General features: G+C 38.9%; 1 protein-coding gene across 1 annotated transcript in view; it reads right to left on the reverse strand.

Annotated features, from left to right (window-relative positions):
* FGF5 (fibroblast growth factor 5) overlaps nt 1–18,945 on the reverse strand; it is a 703,839-nt gene that overhangs the window by 598,472 nt on the left and 86,422 nt on the right. Inside the window, exon 3 of the mRNA XM_063603779.1 lies at nt 14,677–14,807. Within this exon, the coding sequence (XP_063459849.1) occupies nt 14,677–14,807 (131 nt within the window). The remainder of the gene's footprint in view (nt 1–14,676; nt 14,808–18,945) is intronic.

Genomic DNA, 18,945 nt, shown 5'->3' on the forward strand with positions numbered 1-18,945 from the left:
TACCTGATTTTAAAACTTAAAGGCAATGTGATGTTGGCATAAAGATAGACATATAAATCCGTGGAATAGAATAGAAATCCACAAAAAATAGACAGGTACATATACAGTCAAAGAATTTTCAACAAAAGTACCTACAAAATTCAATAGAAAAAGAATAGTCTTTTCAATAAATAGTGCTGAAACAGTTGGATATTTAAATTAGAAAATAAAAAGCCTCTTACCTAACAAAATTTACAAAATTAGTTTAAAATAAATTATTAATACAAACTTAAATGTGAAACCTAGAACTCTAAAGTTTTAAAAGAAAATATAGAAAAGATACTTGTAACTAGGAATTCAAATAATTCTTACATAGGACACGCAGAAATACACACATACATGAACCATAAAGAAAAACTGATAAACTGGCGTTTATCAAAATTTAAATCTACTCTTCAAAAGACACTATTAAGGAAATAAAAAGACAAGGTACAGATGTTGAAAAAATATTTGCAAGACTCATATCTGATGAAAAAGTTGTAACTGGAATATATAAAGAACACTTAAAATCAATAAAACATTTCACCAAAGAAGAGATATGGATGGAAAATAAGCACATAAAAAGATGCTCACTATGGGAGGCCGAGGTGGGTGGATCATCTGAGGTCAGGAGTTCAAGACCAGCCTGGCCAATGTGGTTAAACGCTGTCTCTACTAAAAATACAAAAATTAGCCAGGCGTGGTGGCGGGCACCTGTAATTCCAGCTACTCAGGAGGCTGAGGCAGGAGGATCGTTTCAACCTGGGAAGCAGAGGTTGCAGTGAGCCAAAATCATGCCATTGCATTGTCACCTGGATGACAATAGTGAAACTCCATCTCAGTAAAAAAGAAGAAGAAGAAGAAAGATGTTCAGCATCATTAGTCATTAGGGAAATACACCTGCCTTACTGGCTAAATTTTTTAAACTGTCAATACCATGTGTTCTTAAAGAAATAGACCACTGGGACTCTAATACCTTGCTAAGGAGAGAGTAAAATGATACAGACACTTTGCAAACAATTTAACAGTATCTTATAAAATTAAATATACAGCTGCCACACGAATCAGTAATCACATTCCTGGATATATACTTAAGATATATGAAAACACATTTCCTTAAAAAGATCTTTTTAAAATATTTACAGGAAGTTTATTTGGAAAAGCCAAAAACTAGAAACAGCCCAATTATCCATCGACTGGAAAACAGATATGTACACAAACTATTATCCACCTGGAAAATGCCATATTACTCAACAATAAAAAAGCAAACTCTCATTCATGCAACCATATAGAAAAGCCTCAAAAGCTTTATGATTAGTGAAAAAAAGACAACATAATTTATGATTCCATTCATATGACATTCTAAAAAAAGGCAAAACTATAGGGACAGAAATCATATGGCTGGTTTGTCAGGGGCTACAAAGAATACAGTGAGGCATGAGGAAACTTTTTGCGGTAATGAAAATGTTACCCTGATTGTGGTGAGACTGACACTACTGTATACATTTGTCAGAACTCATTGAACTACACACTTTAAAAACATCAATACATCTAACTTTCAAAAATGAATTATAAAAAATAATGGATGTGCTACCTAGCTAGGAGTAGTAGAGTCAGCTGACACCTTCTGGTTCTTAACTCTTTCTTTGTCAGCCTCAGCAATTGAGCTCATGACATATTGTTTTCTGGGTGGCCCACACAAAGCACTGAGTAAACTGGTGGTTCAAGAACCTAACCATTTCCACCAAATGTGGAGCCCCTCTAGCAGGCAATCTTTGCTTTGCATTCCCTTCACTAGTTTGGAAGAGACTTTGCCCATGGGCATTAAGGTCTGAAAGCTGCCCTTGTTCAACCTTGCCTCCACACTTTTCCTTTTATGTTTAATACTTCTCAATTAACGTTTTGAATTCTTGACTTTATTTCAGAGAGGCTAGTCTGTGACAGATTGCATGTGGATCAGCCTGAAACAGCAAGATGAGGCTTGAGGATTGGATCACTCACCATGAGGTCTCTGGTAATGAGGTCCACATCCCCAGCCACATCCCTGGAATGAAGTCATGTGCAGACAGGCCCAACACAAGGTACGGTCCAGTTGTTAAAAGATTCACATGTGGTAAGCTGGGATGCCATGCCATTCAAGGGGAATGCCCTAGCCAATAGGATGTTTCAGGCATTCAAAATGTATGTGAGAATAATGAATACAAGAACAATGGAATTAGTTGTTAAATTGCATTGATGCCCTATAGGTTAATAATGCAAAAGTTAATGGCCTTAATTACTGGGTATCCTTTGTGCTCTTCTATGGACCATGATCTTCTGGTGAGTCTTCTGGTTTCACACAATATGTCCCTTCCAGCATTGCCATTTTCCTGAGCCTTTTAATCTCTTCCTCAAAAGTCTCTCTCTGCAATTTAGGCCTTTGAACTGCACTTGGTGCGGACCATTGCTTGTTCCAGGTTTCTTGGAGCCACTCTAGCACTGAATTTGCCAGAGTCTCTTTTCTAGCTTACAAGGAAGCCCTCATTTCATGAAGTGGGCAAGTCGAATAAGATGTAATGAGGTCCACATCCCTGGCCACATCCCCGCAGTTAAGTCATATGCAAACAGGCCAAGGACAAAGTCATATGCAAACATATAAAAGATTCATATGTTTTAAGCTGGGATGCCATGCCACTGAAGGGGAATTCCCTAGCCAATAGGATATTTCAGGCATTCAAAGTCTCAAGAGGCACAAAGTCTAGTGGCTAGCTTATAAAGAAGCCCTCATTTCATGCAGTGGACAAGCAGAATAAGATGAAGATCAAGCCAGGATTTGACAGTCACAGTGAATGAGTTCCAAAGGCAGTCAAATGTTCAGCAGGGGCAAGTATGTTACACCAAAATCAGAGCTCTGATTAGGAAAATCGCAGCTCCTGACACATGGGATTGGGACAAATGAGTAGATGTTTTTGAAAATTTTGACCTTTCCAGATCTCTAAATCTTCTGAGCCTGAAGAAGTAGCCCACTGCTCTTCAGTAAGAGCTAGCAAACCCCCACAACTAGCAGCAGCAATGTAAGAAGAAAATAGAGGCCTTTCTCCCACATAAAAGCAGGTGTGTGCCTCAGGAGATATCCCCAGTTCCCTTATCAGAGTTACACTTCTGGCCACCAGGCTGATAATATGGTCAAGTCACAGATAGGGACATGGTAGGTCTGATAAGAAAAAAAGGAATATTATCCCACATATACTACAAGACCTAGGACTTGTACCAACAAGACTAGAGGGACTCATTGGACTAGATTCTGGGGATTCTAGGTCAGAGAAAGCAGAAATAAGACTAAATAAGTCAGAGTTTATTGACATGACACTTTCTCAGAACACAGGGCATTGCATTCTGGTACGGACCCCAGAAGATGAGGCAAACTCTGCTAGCGTGACTCCAAGAAACCTGGAACAAGCAATGGCCTACACTGAGTGCAGTTCAAAGGCCTAAATTTCAGAGAGAGACTTTTGAGGAAGAGAGGAAAATGCTCAGGAAAATGGCAATCCTAGAAGAAACATATTGTGTGAGACCAGAAAACTCACCAGAAGATCATGGTCTATAGAAGAACCCAGAAGATAGCCGGTCGTTAATAGCATAAAAAATGTGCTAGTTACTGAAGCATCAGAATCATTAAGAAGTTCAGCGATGGCTCTCCAATGCATTCCAGGGCTGAATGCAGAAAAGCCCTGTTGCATACCTAGGCTACCCTAAGCACAATGGGCATAATAGTACCTTGATGCAACAGAAGCTAAGTGATGGAACTTAACCATAAGACACCAGGGACTTGTAATTATCATAAGGACCAATGATGTAATGTGCCCAATGACCACCAAGGGCACTGCAGAAAGTTATGAAGATGGTTTATAGAACATGGTAATCCTTGAACAAAACAGATGGGCAATCAATAAAGGAATAACTCAATTTGTATCATAGTTAGAAATTAAAGATGGTTACTTGAGGTTGAAGGCAGCCATTCCAGTAAACAAGCACGATGCATTGCCATATATCATTCAGTTTTTAGACCAAGAACTTGTTGACTAAATATGTGACCACATGCAGTATTCACCATAGCAAGTATTCATTGCAGTGATTCTCTTCTCCCCCAAAGAGACCTATGGGCATTTCTCAAATGAGTACACACAAAGGAAAATGTAATACCCACACAGTTAATGGACTACTGAATCTGCATTCAATCTGCATTCAAGCTGAGACTGGTATCTAGAGATCCAAAGAATCACTGTGGCCCCACTCTTAGAGTGGAAGCTTATGGGGGTCAGATGAGAAATGGAGTCCTGGCCAAGGGTTAGTTTATCCTAGCCCTTGGGGTTAGGTCCACTGTGTCTATGCAAGGGTTAGGTCCACTGTGTCTATGCAGCCACTCAGGGATCATTGACTGAAATGTCTAATTCAGATTGTCATACATGGCAGCTGGCACAACCCCCATGTTGAATCCTGGAGAATAAGTGTAGACTACCACAAGCTCCTCCAAGTAGTAGCCCTAATTGCAGTTGCAGTGCTACTTGCTAGAACAGACTAATGTGTCTTCAGATAGATACTATGTAGCTATTGATTTTGTGAATAAGTTCTTTTCTGCCTCAATTAGGAAATAAAGTCAAAATCAGTTTGAATTCTCATTAAACAGACAATAACATGTATTTACAATTTTGTCTCGGGGTTATGTTTATTCTCCTGTCCTCTGTCATAATGGAATCTGGGCTTGTTGGGCATCCCACAGAACTTCACATTGATTGATTCCATCAGTGACATCACGCTGATTGGAAAGGATGAACAAGAAATGAGTAGTACCTGGCTTTCAAAAGGCATGGTCAGATAAACCCTACAAAGCTCTGGGGGCCTGCCACTTCATACATTTTCCCTGATATACTACAGCCTTACTCAATGTGTTAGTTCTCTAGGACTGCTATAATAAAGTATCACAGAGAGGATGGCTTAAAACAGAAATATATTTTCTCACAACTCCAGAGTTTGGCTTTTCTCCTCTTTGGCCTTAGCCAGCACTGCTATCTGGGGACTCATTGAATGCGGGCTATACAAGCATCAAATCCAATACAAAGTTGCATCCCAACCAGGGAACCCATTCATATGGTTTGAATCTGCATTCCCACCAAGTCTCAGGCCAAACTGTAATCCCCAGTGTTGGAGGTGAGGCCTGTTGGGAGGTGATTGGATCATGGGGGCAGATTTCCCCATAGTACTGTCCTTGTGACAGTGAGTTCTTGTGAGATCTGGTTGCTTAAAAATGTGTGGCACCTCCTCCATCTCTCTCTTCCTCCTGCTAAAGCTGTGTGAAATGCTGGCTTCCCCTTCACCTTTCAGCATGATTGTAAGTTTCCTGAGGCCTCTCTAGAAACTGAGCAAATGTTGCCCTGTTTCCTATACAGTCTGAAGAATCATGAGCCAATTAAACCTCTTTTCTTTATAAATTACCCAGTCTTAGTTATTTCTTTATAGCAATGCAAGAATGGACTGATACAGAAAATGGGTACTAGGTGTTGGGTATTGCTATAAAGATAATAGAAAATGTGGAAGCAGCTTTGGAACTGGGTAATGGGCAAAGATTTGAAACTGGATAATGGGAAAAATGTGGAAAACCCAGATGAAGACAGGAAAATGAGGGGAATCTTAAAGTTTCCTAGATACTTGTTGAATGATTGTAACCAAAATGCTGATAGTGATATGAATAGTGAAGGTAGGCTGAAGTGGTCTCAGATTGAAAGAGGCAACTTATTAGAAACTGGAGCAAAGATCACTTTGTTATGTCAGAGCAAAGATCACTTTGTTATGTCCTAGCAAAGAACTTGGCTGCATTGTGCCCTGGCTCTAGGGATCTGTGGAACTTTTAATTTGAGAATGATGATGTAGAGTATTTGGCAGAAGAAATTTCTAAGCACAAAGCATTCAAGATATGTCCTGGCTGCTTGTAAAAACCTATGTTCATATGTGTGAGCAAAGACATAATCTAAAACTGGAACTTATATTTAAAAGAGAAACAGAGTATAAAAGTTTGGAAAATTTGCAGCCTAGCCATGTGATAGAAAAGAAAAACTCATTTTGAGGGGAGAAATCCAAGCAGGCTGCAGAAATTTGCATAACAAAAAAGGAGCCAGGTGCTAGTAGCCAAGATAATGGGGAAAAGGCCTCAAAAGGCATTCCAGAGACCTTCGTGGCAGCCCCTCCCATCACAGGCCTGGAGGCCTAGGAGGACTGAATAATTTTATGTGTTAAGCCCAGGGCCCCGCTATCCTGTGCAGTTTCAGGACACCAGTCCCCGCATCCCAAACCCCAGCCACCCCAACTCCAGCTGTGGCTCAAAGGGGCTCAGGTATAACTCAGGCCATTGTTCCAGAGGATGCAAGCCATAGCCTTGATGGCTTCAATGTGGTGTTAGGACTGCAAGTGCACAGAATGGAGGAGTTGAGGCTTGGGAACCTCTACTCAGATTTCAGAGGATATATGAAAAAGCCTGGATGTCCAGGCAAAACCCTGTGGCAGGGGCAGAACCCTCATGGAGAACCTCTTCTAGGGCAGTGAGGAAGGGAAATGTGGAGTTAGAGCTCTCACACAGAAGCCCCACTGGGGCGCTGCCTAGTGGAGATGTAAGAAGAGGGCTACCATCCTCCAGACCTCAGAATGGTAGAGCCACCAAAAGTTGCACCCTGTGCCTGGAAAAGCCACAGGCACTCAACGCCAGCACATGAGAGCAGCTGTGGGGGTGAAGCCACAAAGCCACAAGGGTGGAGCTGCTCAAGGCCTTGGGAGCCCCCCTTGCATCAGCATGCCCTGGATGTAAGACATGGAGTCAGGGGAGATTATTTTGGAGCTTTAGGGTTTAATGACTGCCCTGCTGGGTTTCAGACTTGCATGGGGCCTGTAGCCCCTTTCTTTTGGCCAATTTCTCCCTTTTGGAACAAGGGTACTTACCTAATGCCTATCCCCCATTGTATCCTGGAAGTAACTAACTTGTTTTTGATTTTACAGGCTCATAGGCAAAAGGGACTAGCCTTGTTTCAGATGACTTTGGACTGTGGACTTTTGGGTTAATAGTGGAATGAGTTAAGACTTTGGGGGACTGTTGGGAAGGCATGATTGTGTTTTGCAATGTGAGAGGGACATGAGATTTGGGGAGCCCAGGGACAGAATAATATGGTTTGAATCTGTGTCCTCATCAAATCTCATGTCAAATTGTAATCCCCAGTGTTGAAGGTGGGGCCTGGTGGGAGGTGATTGGATAATGGGGTCAGAATTCCCCCTGGTACTCTCCTTGCAATAGTGAATTCTCATGAGATCTGGTTATTTAAAAGTGTGTGGCACCTCCCCAACTTTCTATTCCTCCTGCTCTGGCCATGTAAAGTGCCAGCTTCCCTTTCACCCTCTGCCATAATTGTAAGTTTCCTGAGGACTCCCCAGAAGCTGAGCAGATGCCACCATGCTTCCTGTATAGCCTGCAGAATCATGAACCAATTAAACCTCTTTTCTTTATAAACTACCCAGTCTCAGATATTTCTTTACAGCAGTGTAAGAATGAACTGATATACCCATTGTATAGAAAATAGATACAGCAGAGTGTTCATGAACATGGGGTCCTCTGGTCATATTATGCATGCACTATCCAGAAGCTGTCAGCTAAAAGTGCTGGAATGTTCACTGAAGGCACCACTGAATCTCCAGCTCGGCAGCAATACTATTCAAAACCGATGTGCATGCACTAGGATACTCACCAAGGAAAACAGAAAGTGTCTCACTGAACTACAAGCTATGGCTGCCACTTAGGCACCTTGGGCATCTTGTGCCCAGGAAGCAGCAGGCAAGAAGAGGAGACATGATCTTGTAGAGTAACTGATGCTGATCAGCAAAAAGAAGGACTGCAGTTATAGAATGGGGATAGGGAAGAATACATGGCTAACTCAGGTGAACCACCTAGGCATCTGTTCATACGCTCTTCCTAAATTTTAAATGCAAATGACAAATGTATCAACATGGGCCTGAGTAGAGTAGGATGATAAGGGCCTCAGGGCATTTATGAATAAGGATTTTGGGTCACATCACAAAATCCTAGAAAGATGATAGACAAAGGCAGGAGATTTAGAATGGATAGTGGAAGAGGAAGATTATGAAATGATAGGGGCGGTAGCTCACCCCATTGACTTTATTGTGAGTTTCCTCTCATGAAGAGAGGCCTTTGTGCTCTGGAGGAGCTGCTCCATGTGCGCATGAAGTAGATCTGTATGTTACAAGATGCATCACTCAGATGTACCTTGTATAAAGGAATTTCTGCCAGCTGTGAGGAGCTTCGTGAGCTGACAGCCTCCAGCTTTTAACCCTTTCAAGATTGGCCTCAACTTTTCTTAGTGGTCCCCAGCCAATGAGTACAGTGGAGATACTAAGGCCTGGCTATTTCATCCCATGTGGGATAACTTGTACTGTGGAGCTCTCCACTGTGCTGAGAGATTCTCTCAAAGTTTGAGGTTAGGGCTCTGACCCTGCTCAGTCCTGCTTCCTCACTTTTCCTTTCACAGGTGTTGCTTTCTCAACAAACCTTGTGCACTCCTAATTCTCACTGTCTGCTTCCTGGAGATGCTAATCTGCAACAAATCACAATTATATTGTTTTGGTTTGAAAGCAACAAACCATGAGAATAACTATTTAAAAATATGATACTAAGCAAAAATTTAAAATTATTTCACCAAACACTTAAAATACATAAATTTCCTCATTTAATTCTCAAGTATATGATATTCAGTTTTTATCATAAAATGATATACAAAAATAAAACAAGGTTGACAGGATAAAGCCATTCTTATATAAAATAAACTCTGGAATTTTATCCAACTTCATCACCATAATTTTTTTTTAAGATTTGGGGTCTCACTATGTTGCCCAGGCTGGTTTTGAACTCTTGGGCTCAGGCAGTTCTATCTCAACCTCCCAAAGTGCTCATCTCCATAAAATTAAAAGTATTTTATAAGTTAACAGACATTTCTACCTTCTATAGTTAAAAACAAATTGAAGGAGATAACTATACATTATAGCAGAAAAAAGAATTTAACAGATGCTAAATTAACTAGATTGAATAGCATAAGAAAGGCTGGAGATTTATCCAGTTTTTACATTTTATTCCAGATATACTTGAGAATAAAGGGTACAAGAACCTTACTCTAAATCACCATAGAAATCCTCTTCATCAAGTACAAAAAGATCATAGGGATCCATGTATATACAGCATCTGAGACTCCTATCAAGTGAATCCTTACAGTAATTCCCAAAGACTCATCTAATAGTCTTCCAAGAAGATGGCAATAGCTAACCAGTACAATGACAGAATCCATCAGGGCTACCACTTATTCCGATCATCTGCATTTCAGATACCGTGCTCTAGCAAAATAAGGTCATTATCTCAGAACCAGTTTTAAGAGGGGTGAATTCATTTCCCAATAAGATAAGGTGACCCAAAGTGAAGAACTGATGATCTTACAAGCTCATCCAGGCAAGTATCCAGCCTGAGGGATGACTCAGTTGTAACTACTGACTAGGCTCTAGGAACACAATAGTCAATGTGTGTCACGAATATTGAAGTTCCATCTCTCCACCACATGGCAATCAGCTGAACTTCTCACTATAAATAGAAATTATCTGGCACTTATGCAAGAAAACCATGGCCAGTCCCTGGGGGAGAGAATTCCCTGTCCTGACAAATGGGTATCAGCTAAATTACTCCCATCCCTTCTTCCAACCTCTACAGCTTCTGTCTTATGGCTACTATAACCAGTGGAATGAATCTCAGTGGAGAAGAAATCAGAGATGTTTATATAATAGTGGAGCAGAGATGATTTTGAAGCAAAGGATGAGAAAGCTAGGAGAATGAAGAATCGACTCTATCCCCCCGACCCTGCCCCACATCATCACCTTGGATACCAACCCAGTAAATGTTGAAATGGGTGCCTCTAGTTGGTATAGTTTTTGGAGAAAAAAGGGCCTTAGTGAAGGAACAGGTACAAATTAAGACAAAGAAGTAAAGAAAATAATTTGTGAATAAGGGGAGTTTATCATAAGATTGAGGCAAAATGGATGTGTTCACTCACACCACTCTTTGCCTGATTAACTCTAATTGAGCCTTTAAGAATCAATTTAGTGGTCAAACATTAAGAAGAACTTTTCTTATTCTTCACGTCCCCTCACAAATCTTGACTTTGTATTACTTCAAAATGTTGCCACAGTACTTACGATTGCATTTATCATCTTCCATTGCAATTGTCTTTTTGAACTGAAATTTAAATCACATACTATAAATTCACACTTTTAAGGTGCACAAGTCAATAGATTTTAGTATATTTACAAAGTTATGCAATTATCACCAATGTCTATTTACACATATTATCACACCAAGAAGAAACCTCATATTCATTATCAGTCATTGTCCAATCTCCCTTCCATCCAGTCCTTGGAAACCATGAATCTACTTGTCTCTATAGATTTACTGATCCTGGACATTTTATATAAATGGTATCACGCAGTAAGTAGTCTTTTTTTTCTAGCCTCCTTTGCTTAGCCTAATGTGTTAAGGTTTTTCATGTTGTTGCATGTAACACTACTTTATACCTTTTGATGACTGAATAGTATTTTATTACACTTAGGTACCAAATTTTTTATCCATTCATCAGTTGATGGGTTGGACAATTTCTACCTTTTAACTACTATGAATAGTACTGCTACTGACATTTGTATATGAGTTTTTAAGTGGACTTAGGTTTTTCAATTCCCTTGAATATGTGTTTGGTAGAATTGCTGGGTCATATAGTAACTCTACGTTGAACTTTTTGAAGACCTGCCAAACTGTTTTCCATTTTCCATTCCCACCAACAATGTAATGCCTTTCATTTCTCTAGTCTTCAAGCTTCTTGAGGGTGAGAACTAAGTCTTGTTTTCTATTGTATTCCCAGAGCCTACAGCACAAAGCCTAATGCACTATGGTTGTCTAATTTGTGAAAGACTGAATAGAAGCCCAAAATAATTTTTTAGCATTTTTGCCTTCTTCTTGAACATCCCTAATCAAAATATACCTTTCCTGATATCTTTAACTTTCATCTCTCCAGACTTTTTCCCCTATGAAGCTATTGTGAGTAATTAACATACTCCTAGATACCAGCACTTCTCGAAATAGGTGCTCTATGATTGCTAGACCAAAGAATTGTGATCTACTTGGAGTTGCTCACCTGCATATTAAAGAAGTTAATGTAAGATGATCTGATAGTGGAACCAAGTGTTTCCAAGTTGCCAGCTGGCTGGCAGTCAGATGTTCATGCATATTTTCAAAGTGATCCTCCAACAAATATAGGCACAGGACATATTTGGCTCTAGGACACCATCTGCTGGCCCTGCTGTCAACAACACTAAATGAACCTGGAAGGGAATGGACTACCACATGGGGCAAAAGGCAACATATGGTACCCATCCCATTACAAAGGCAACCAGAGAAGATCTGCAGATGAAAGGGCCTTCAAATTCTAGCAGCTCTGAATGGGGATTAGTCTCCCAAAACTGGCTCGTAAGTAGCCTGATGACTTCCAGCTCTGACCAGTTAAAGAGACTATTGCATAGAGGAAATACCTACTTTGATCCTCAAACACAAAATGGACATGTGATGTCAATAGAACTTAGACTTTAAACATGAATAACTCGTCTTGATATGAAATAGCTTATATCACTCATAAAATTGCATGTGAATTTACAGGAATTCCTTGTAAAATCTCACAAAAATATTTCCACTTCTGCTTCTGACTGATAGACATTTACTGATTCTCACAAAAAGAAAAGACTCTCCCTGATGTTTTACATAAGACACATTTCAAACATTACATTGTACACAGAAAACTAGCCTCATTTCAATTTTCCAAGAATAGAAGTTGATAGTGAATAACTATGTTCGGTAAATTCCTGAGATTTTATATAAATTACCTGTGATAAGCAGAATGCCCCTTTCTCACATTAATGGGATTAAGGATATCCATTCTCTAATCTCAAGAACTGTGAATATGTTGCATTACATACCAAAAGGTCCTTTGCTTCATGAACAGACACTTTTCAAAAGAAGACATACATGCAGCCAACAAACATATAAGAAAAAGCTCAACGTCACTGATCATTAGAGAAAGGCAAATCAAAACCACAATGAGATACCATCTCATGCCAGTCAGAATGGTGATTATTAAAAAGTCAAAAAACAACAGATGTTGGCAAGGTTGTGGAGAAAAAGGAACACTTTTACACTGTTGGTGGGAGTGTAAATTATTCAACCATTGTTTGCCAATTCTTCAAAGACCTAGAGACAGAAATAGCATTTGACCCAGTAATTCCAACACTGAGTATATACCCAAAAGAATATAAATCATTCTATTATAAAGATACATGCATGTATATGTTCATTGCAGCACTGTTCACAATAACAAAGACATGAATCAACCCAAATGCTCATCAATGATAGACTGAAAAAAGAAAATATGGTACATATATACCATGGAATACTATGCAGCCATAAAAAGAATGAGATGATGTCCTTTGCAGGAACATGGATGGAGCTGGAAGCCGTTTTCCTCAGCAAACTTACACAGGAGCAGAAAACCAAACACTGCATGTTCTCACCTCCAAGCGGGAGCTGAATAATGAGAACACATGGACAGGACACATGGAGGGGAATGACACATAGTGAGCCTGTCAAAGTGGGGCTTGGTTGAAGCAAGAGCATCAGGAAGAATAGCTAATAGATGCCGGGCTTAATACCTAGGTGATGGGATGACCTGTGCAACAAACCACCATGGCACATGTTTACCTATAACAAACCTGCACATCCTGCACACATACCCCTGAACTTAAAATAAAAGTTGAAGAAATAACAAACAAAGGGCCTTTGCTGATGATATAATAAATATTATTGACTTTAAAACAGGGAGATTATCCTGGATCATTAGATGGGCACAGTGTAATCACATAAGTCCTTAAAAGGAGAGATATTTCTTGGACCAGAATCAGGAAAGAACCTTCTGAAGAGGAAGTTGGAGAAATCTGAAGGGTAAAAGGGTCTTGACCCACTGTTGCTGGAGGGAGTGGGAAAGCTTAAAAAGAAACATGAACAGCTTCTAGGAGCAAAGACCAGCCCCCAAATGACAACCAAGGAACTGGAGAACTCAGCCGTATAATCATAAGGAATTGAATTTGGCCAACAACCTAACTGAACATGGAGGCAGTTGCATCCTCAGAACCTCAAGACAAGAATGCCATTCAGCCTACACCAGGATTTCAACCTTGTGATATACTATACAGAGGGCCTGGCCGAGCCACACTGTATGGACAGAACAATGATCAAAGAAATGTGTGTGTGTGTGTGTGTGTGTGTGTGTGTGTGTGTGTGTGTGTGTTTGAGATGGAGTCTCGCTCTGTTGCCCAGGCTGGAGTGCAGTGGCGCGATCTTGGCTCACTGCAAGCTCCGCCTTCCGGGTTCACGTCATTCTCCTGCCTCAGCCTCCTGAATAACTGGGACTACAGGCTCCCACCACCACGCCGGCTAATTTTTTGTATTTTTAGTAGAGACAGGGTTTTGCTGTGTTAGCCAGGATGGTCTTGATCTCCTGACCTCGTGATCTGCCCGCCTCTGCCTCCCAAAGTACTGGGATTACAGGCGTGAGCCACCACGCCCGGCCAGAAATGTGTTATTTTAAGTCATCAAATTTGTAATAATGTGTTATGGCAGCAATAGAAAACTAATATATTCCCAAATATCAGTATGTTAAACTTCAGTATACTATGGTTCTGAAACACAATTACCATTAGAATGGCCACTTCTAATTGCATATTCCCAAGACCAAAGCACATTCCACTACCAAATGTTATTGTTTATAATGTGTACATGGGAAGTTTATGCTCATAATTACTGGGTAATTTTAAAGATGTTATCCAATGATAGTATACTGATTTCTAAGTAATTATCCTCCCCAACATTTATACTTTAATGATCCACTTTTAAAAATGAAATAGGTTATTAATTTGTCAACTAGTTAGGTCTGTATAAAATTGCCTTACAAGTTTGATGCAGTTCACTTTAGGAATATATCTCCTTCATCATATGTTTTAACATATTTCATTACATTTATGTTTAATATAACCACATATTACATACTAACATATATAAATTAGGCATATAAACAAAAGTTGGTGATTAAAAAGTTGAATGAATTAATGCTTAGAAAAATGTGAGAACATAAATGATACTAAAGATTTACAGACCTCAAAGTACAAAGAATTCTAAGGCAAAAGTCATTCATATTTTTAGTATATAAATGTATAAAACCAATAATATCAAGTTACTTTTTAACAAGACTTTATTGGTATGATGACCATATTTTGGTATGTATATTTCAAATTAGTAGCTTGAAGTTGCATGTGGCTTTAGTGCAAGCATATTACAGTTGCTTCAGTTCCTCATCTGCAGAACAAATGCTTAGGATATTCCAAGTTTTACCTGCTCCAGCCAGTGCTTCTAAATTAAACAATGCAAACGAAATTGAATTACTCCAGAGGTCTAGAATATAACATAAAATCTGGATTTGGAACATGGACACTTACTTTTGCTGAGCTCTTTCAGCCAGCCTTGCAATCTCTATAGCCGCTTTCCTTGCTTCAAAATCTTCCCTTTTCACTCTCTCTCCAGTCCCTCGGTAGCCTAGCTCCACCAACTGGCGGGCCAGGGTTTCATCCTAGAGAGAAAATCAGTTGTTAGGTGAGTGGGCAAATGAGACATACTACTTTTACTTACTTACTTATATCTTACATCTGCAATGTACACCAAGCAATTGCTTTAAATGAAAAATTAAATGTATTTAAAAACTAGATATGATCTATTAGATATAAAAAACTAGAATTTTTCTAATAATACATTTATACACATCTGATTTGGTCTTCCCTTTCCCATATATTTAAGATGAAAAAAAAATGTCAATTGCTAATTTTTCTGTAAGGGATTAGAGGACAAAAGTCTGTTGTGTTTTTAATCAATTTATGAGAACAGCTGTAGGTAATTAATAGAGTATCTTTAAAACAATAAAAATAGAGACAATGGTACTCATACACAAAAGACATTTTAAAAACCAATGGCAAAAAAAAAAAAAAGAACCAAGCTGCTTTGAGAGAGCTCATTGTTTTAGAGCCTTACTTCCTTGAAGTCAATTAACCGATGGCACAGAATATTATAACTTCAAATACAAAATAAAGAGGAGCAGATGAATTTCTTACTTAACTATGAAGATTGTTTCCATATAATGTTGGTACCAATAAAAACAGAAAAGTAGAAACCCAGATCACCACAAAAAAATTTCAAATTGAAAAAAAAAAAAACTTCCCAGTATTTTAGGCCTTACACTTTTCTTACTTTAAGAATTATCGCATACATCTTTGTCAGTTGCATGGTATACTTAAAAAAATTGTTTCCCCATGATTTGACAAGGTACCATTTTTCATAAAGTTATTAGTATAAAGATTAAAGTATTCAACAACAGTATTTACATATAATAGTGGCCATTATCATTTTAATTAAAAATAAAATATCTAAAACATAGTGAAAACAGAATCTATTTTATTATTATGAAGAGTTAATTACTATATCGCTGTTGAATGCAAGAACTGTCTAACAGTTAAAGGAGAAAACTTAAGATGTCTAGTTAACAGTCTATTCAAACCATAGTGGTTAAAGTTATAAGTATTCAAACAAAATAAAAAATTATATACTGTAAGCCTAGAAACCTGCCACTTTTATAATCATTAAAAGCAAATACTAAACTCCACAAAGCAATGTGTATACATTTGCCAAATGATTACAATGCAAAGCAACAGGTCTTGGAAGGCCCAAGGCTATTATTCTTGTTTCTGAGACACTCCCTTGTTTAATAGATTTCTCTATTCCAGTATCCTTTAGTGTGAACCACAAAACTGAGCAAATATCTCCACCTAGTGGAATTAATCTTTAATAGAAATACCAATGCAGATTTGGGGATTAATTTACAAAAGTGAGATCATTTGAGTAAGAATTTTCTTAAATACATTACTAAAAGTGAATTTGTAGAAAGGACTTCAGCTCAGTGAGGTTGTGGGACTCTTCTGTAGGAATATAAATTCCTTGTGGTCAAACATAGAATTTTGCATAATAAAGATTACTTACAATTTGCTATATTTATTTTGTATACTGAGTGAATTTTGTATCCCTGTGTGCTTTACCTGGGTTACACAAAATCATTTGGATAATTCTGGACTCACCAATGCTAAACTATATTGCAAGAAATGGCATGATCTATTGAGAAAATAAACTGAAAGTCGATATTGATTGCCTCACTTACCATTATCATACCCTAAACTGATGGAATCATGAGTCATCTGTCCATTATGACAATGTATTTCTTGCATGTCTCAAAATATCCTAGTTAAGAGCAAAGCTACTAGCCCAAAGGAAGTACAATGCTCAAGGTTATCTGAGGAATCTGAGCCTTGCTTGGGGGATTTGGCTTAAAATGGAATCTTGACTTGCATATTCGAACACAACTTTTTCCCAACCCCCAAAATAATGTATGTAAGGGCCACAAAGAAAGACAAAGTCTCAGTGACAAACTCTAAGGCTTGGCAGGTCTCATACTGCCAGAATCCAGATGAATTTTCCACCAAATATAAGGTAGATGGACTTGAATTGGAAAATAAAATCTACAGGTCCACTGGAAAGTTTGTTTTTTAAAAATTCCATATCCTTTTTACATTATCTGCCCTAGGATTCAGAAACTTGAAACCTATAACAATCAGAAGGCTAGTGGCTGGCCACTTACCTATCAACTAAATGAGTGTTACTAAGTTCATTTTATCTATTTCTACTTACAATAGTAATACATTATTGTTGTGGAAAACCTAAAGATATACGACAAACATATCATCCACATCATATATCACTATGATCTTATCACTCAGAGATAATCACTGACATCTTGGGGTATAGCCTGTCAATCCTTGCTCCTGACGTGTGTGGGTGTGTTGGATTTCTTTAAACAAAAGTAGTATCATGACTCCTGCTTGCAGAGCAGAGAGAAGGCACCTAGACGTGTACCCACCAGCATACCTTCCTCAAGCCAATACCGCCTCCAGCACAGTCTCCAGGAGGGGCTCACTCCCCCTCCAGCTGCATTGCCTCTGTCACTGTGGTGAGTGCCTGCAGAGAGGCAGGCACCTCAGCACCTGCTACCACTCTGCTGTGGTTGCCAAACCTCACCCTCCTCCCCCAGTTCAGTGGATTCCAAACCTCAAGGAGCAAGAGAATAAAGTCAGGGGCCAATACAAGTTCCCCAGACTTAGAGCACACAGTCCAGGAGTTGGCAGTTAAGCACTGGCCCCCTAAAGTCTCCCAGAAATGAAGCCAGTCAGCTGGATCCACTTTATACCATAGCCAAACCCTCAAAGTCATCAAATAGGATAAAAGAAAAATAAAACCCATTCCAAGGTCAGAAACCTCAAAAATTGAAAGTACATAAGCCCACAAGGGTGTGAAAGAATCAGCACAAGAATGATGAAAACTTAAAAAGCCAGAGTGCCTTCTTTCCTCTTAATGACCACATCACTTCTCCAGCAAGGGTTGTGAACAGGACTGAGATGGCGGAAATGACAGAAATAGAAATCAGAATACAGATAGGAACAAAGATAATTGAAGTTACAGAAGTATATTGAAACCCAATGCACAGAAACTAAAAATCATGATAAAACAATGCAGGTGCTGACAGACAAAGTAGACAGTAGAGAAAAGAATGTAACTAACCTGATCGAGCTGAAACACACAATATGAGAATTTCATTATGTAATCACAAGTATTAATAGCAGAATAGACCAAGTGCAGGGAAGAATCTCAGAGCTTGAAGACTGGCTTTCTGAAATAAGACAGTCAGACAAGAATAGAGAAAAAAGAATGGAAAGGAATTAACAAAACCTCTGAGAAATCTAGGATTGGGTAAAGAGATGGAATCTATGGACTCATTGGTGTCCCTGAAAGAGATGGGGAGAATGGAAGCAACTTGGAAAATGTATTTCAGGATATCATCAAAGAACTTCTCCAATCTAGATAGAGGGGACAATTTTAAAATTCAGAAAATGCAGAGAACCCCAGTAAGGTACTTCACAAGAAGATTATCTCCAAGATACGTAATCATCAGATTCTCCAAGATTAAAATGAAAGAAAAACTGTTAAGGGCAGCTAGAGAGAAGCGTCAGATCACCTATAAAGGTAAATCTATCAGACTAACAGCAGACCTTTCAGCAGAAACTCTACAAGCCAGAAAAGATTGGGGGCCAATATTCAACATTCTTAAAGAAAAGAAAATCCAAACCAGAATTTCATATTTGGCCAAACCAAGCTTCATAAACAAAGGAGAAATAAGATCCTTTTCAGACAAGCAGATGCTGACGGAATTTGTTACAACCAGACCTGATTTATAAAAGCTCCTAAAGGAAGCACTAAATATGGAAAGGAAAGACCATTACCAGCCACTACAAAAACACACTGAAGTACACAGACTAGTGACACTATGAAGCAACAACATAAACAAGTCTGCAAAATAACTAGCTAAAACTGTGGTGACAGGATCAAATCCACACATATCAATACTAACTCTGAATGTAAATGGGCTAAAAGTCCCGATTAGAAGACATAGAGTAGCAAGCCAGATAAAGAACAAAAACCCACTGCTGTCTTCAAGAGATCAGTCTCACAAGCAATTACACACATAGGCTCAAAATAAAGGAATGGAGAAAAATCTGCCAGCAAATGGAAAATAGAAAAAAAGCAGGGGTTGCAATCATAGTTTCTGACAAAAC

The sequence above is a fragment of the Pan paniscus genome, chromosome 3, assembly GCF_029289425.2.
Source record: "Pan paniscus chromosome 3, NHGRI_mPanPan1-v2.0_pri, whole genome shotgun sequence".
In the NCBI taxonomy this organism is placed as follows: Eukaryota; Metazoa; Chordata; class Mammalia; order Primates; family Hominidae; genus Pan; species Pan paniscus.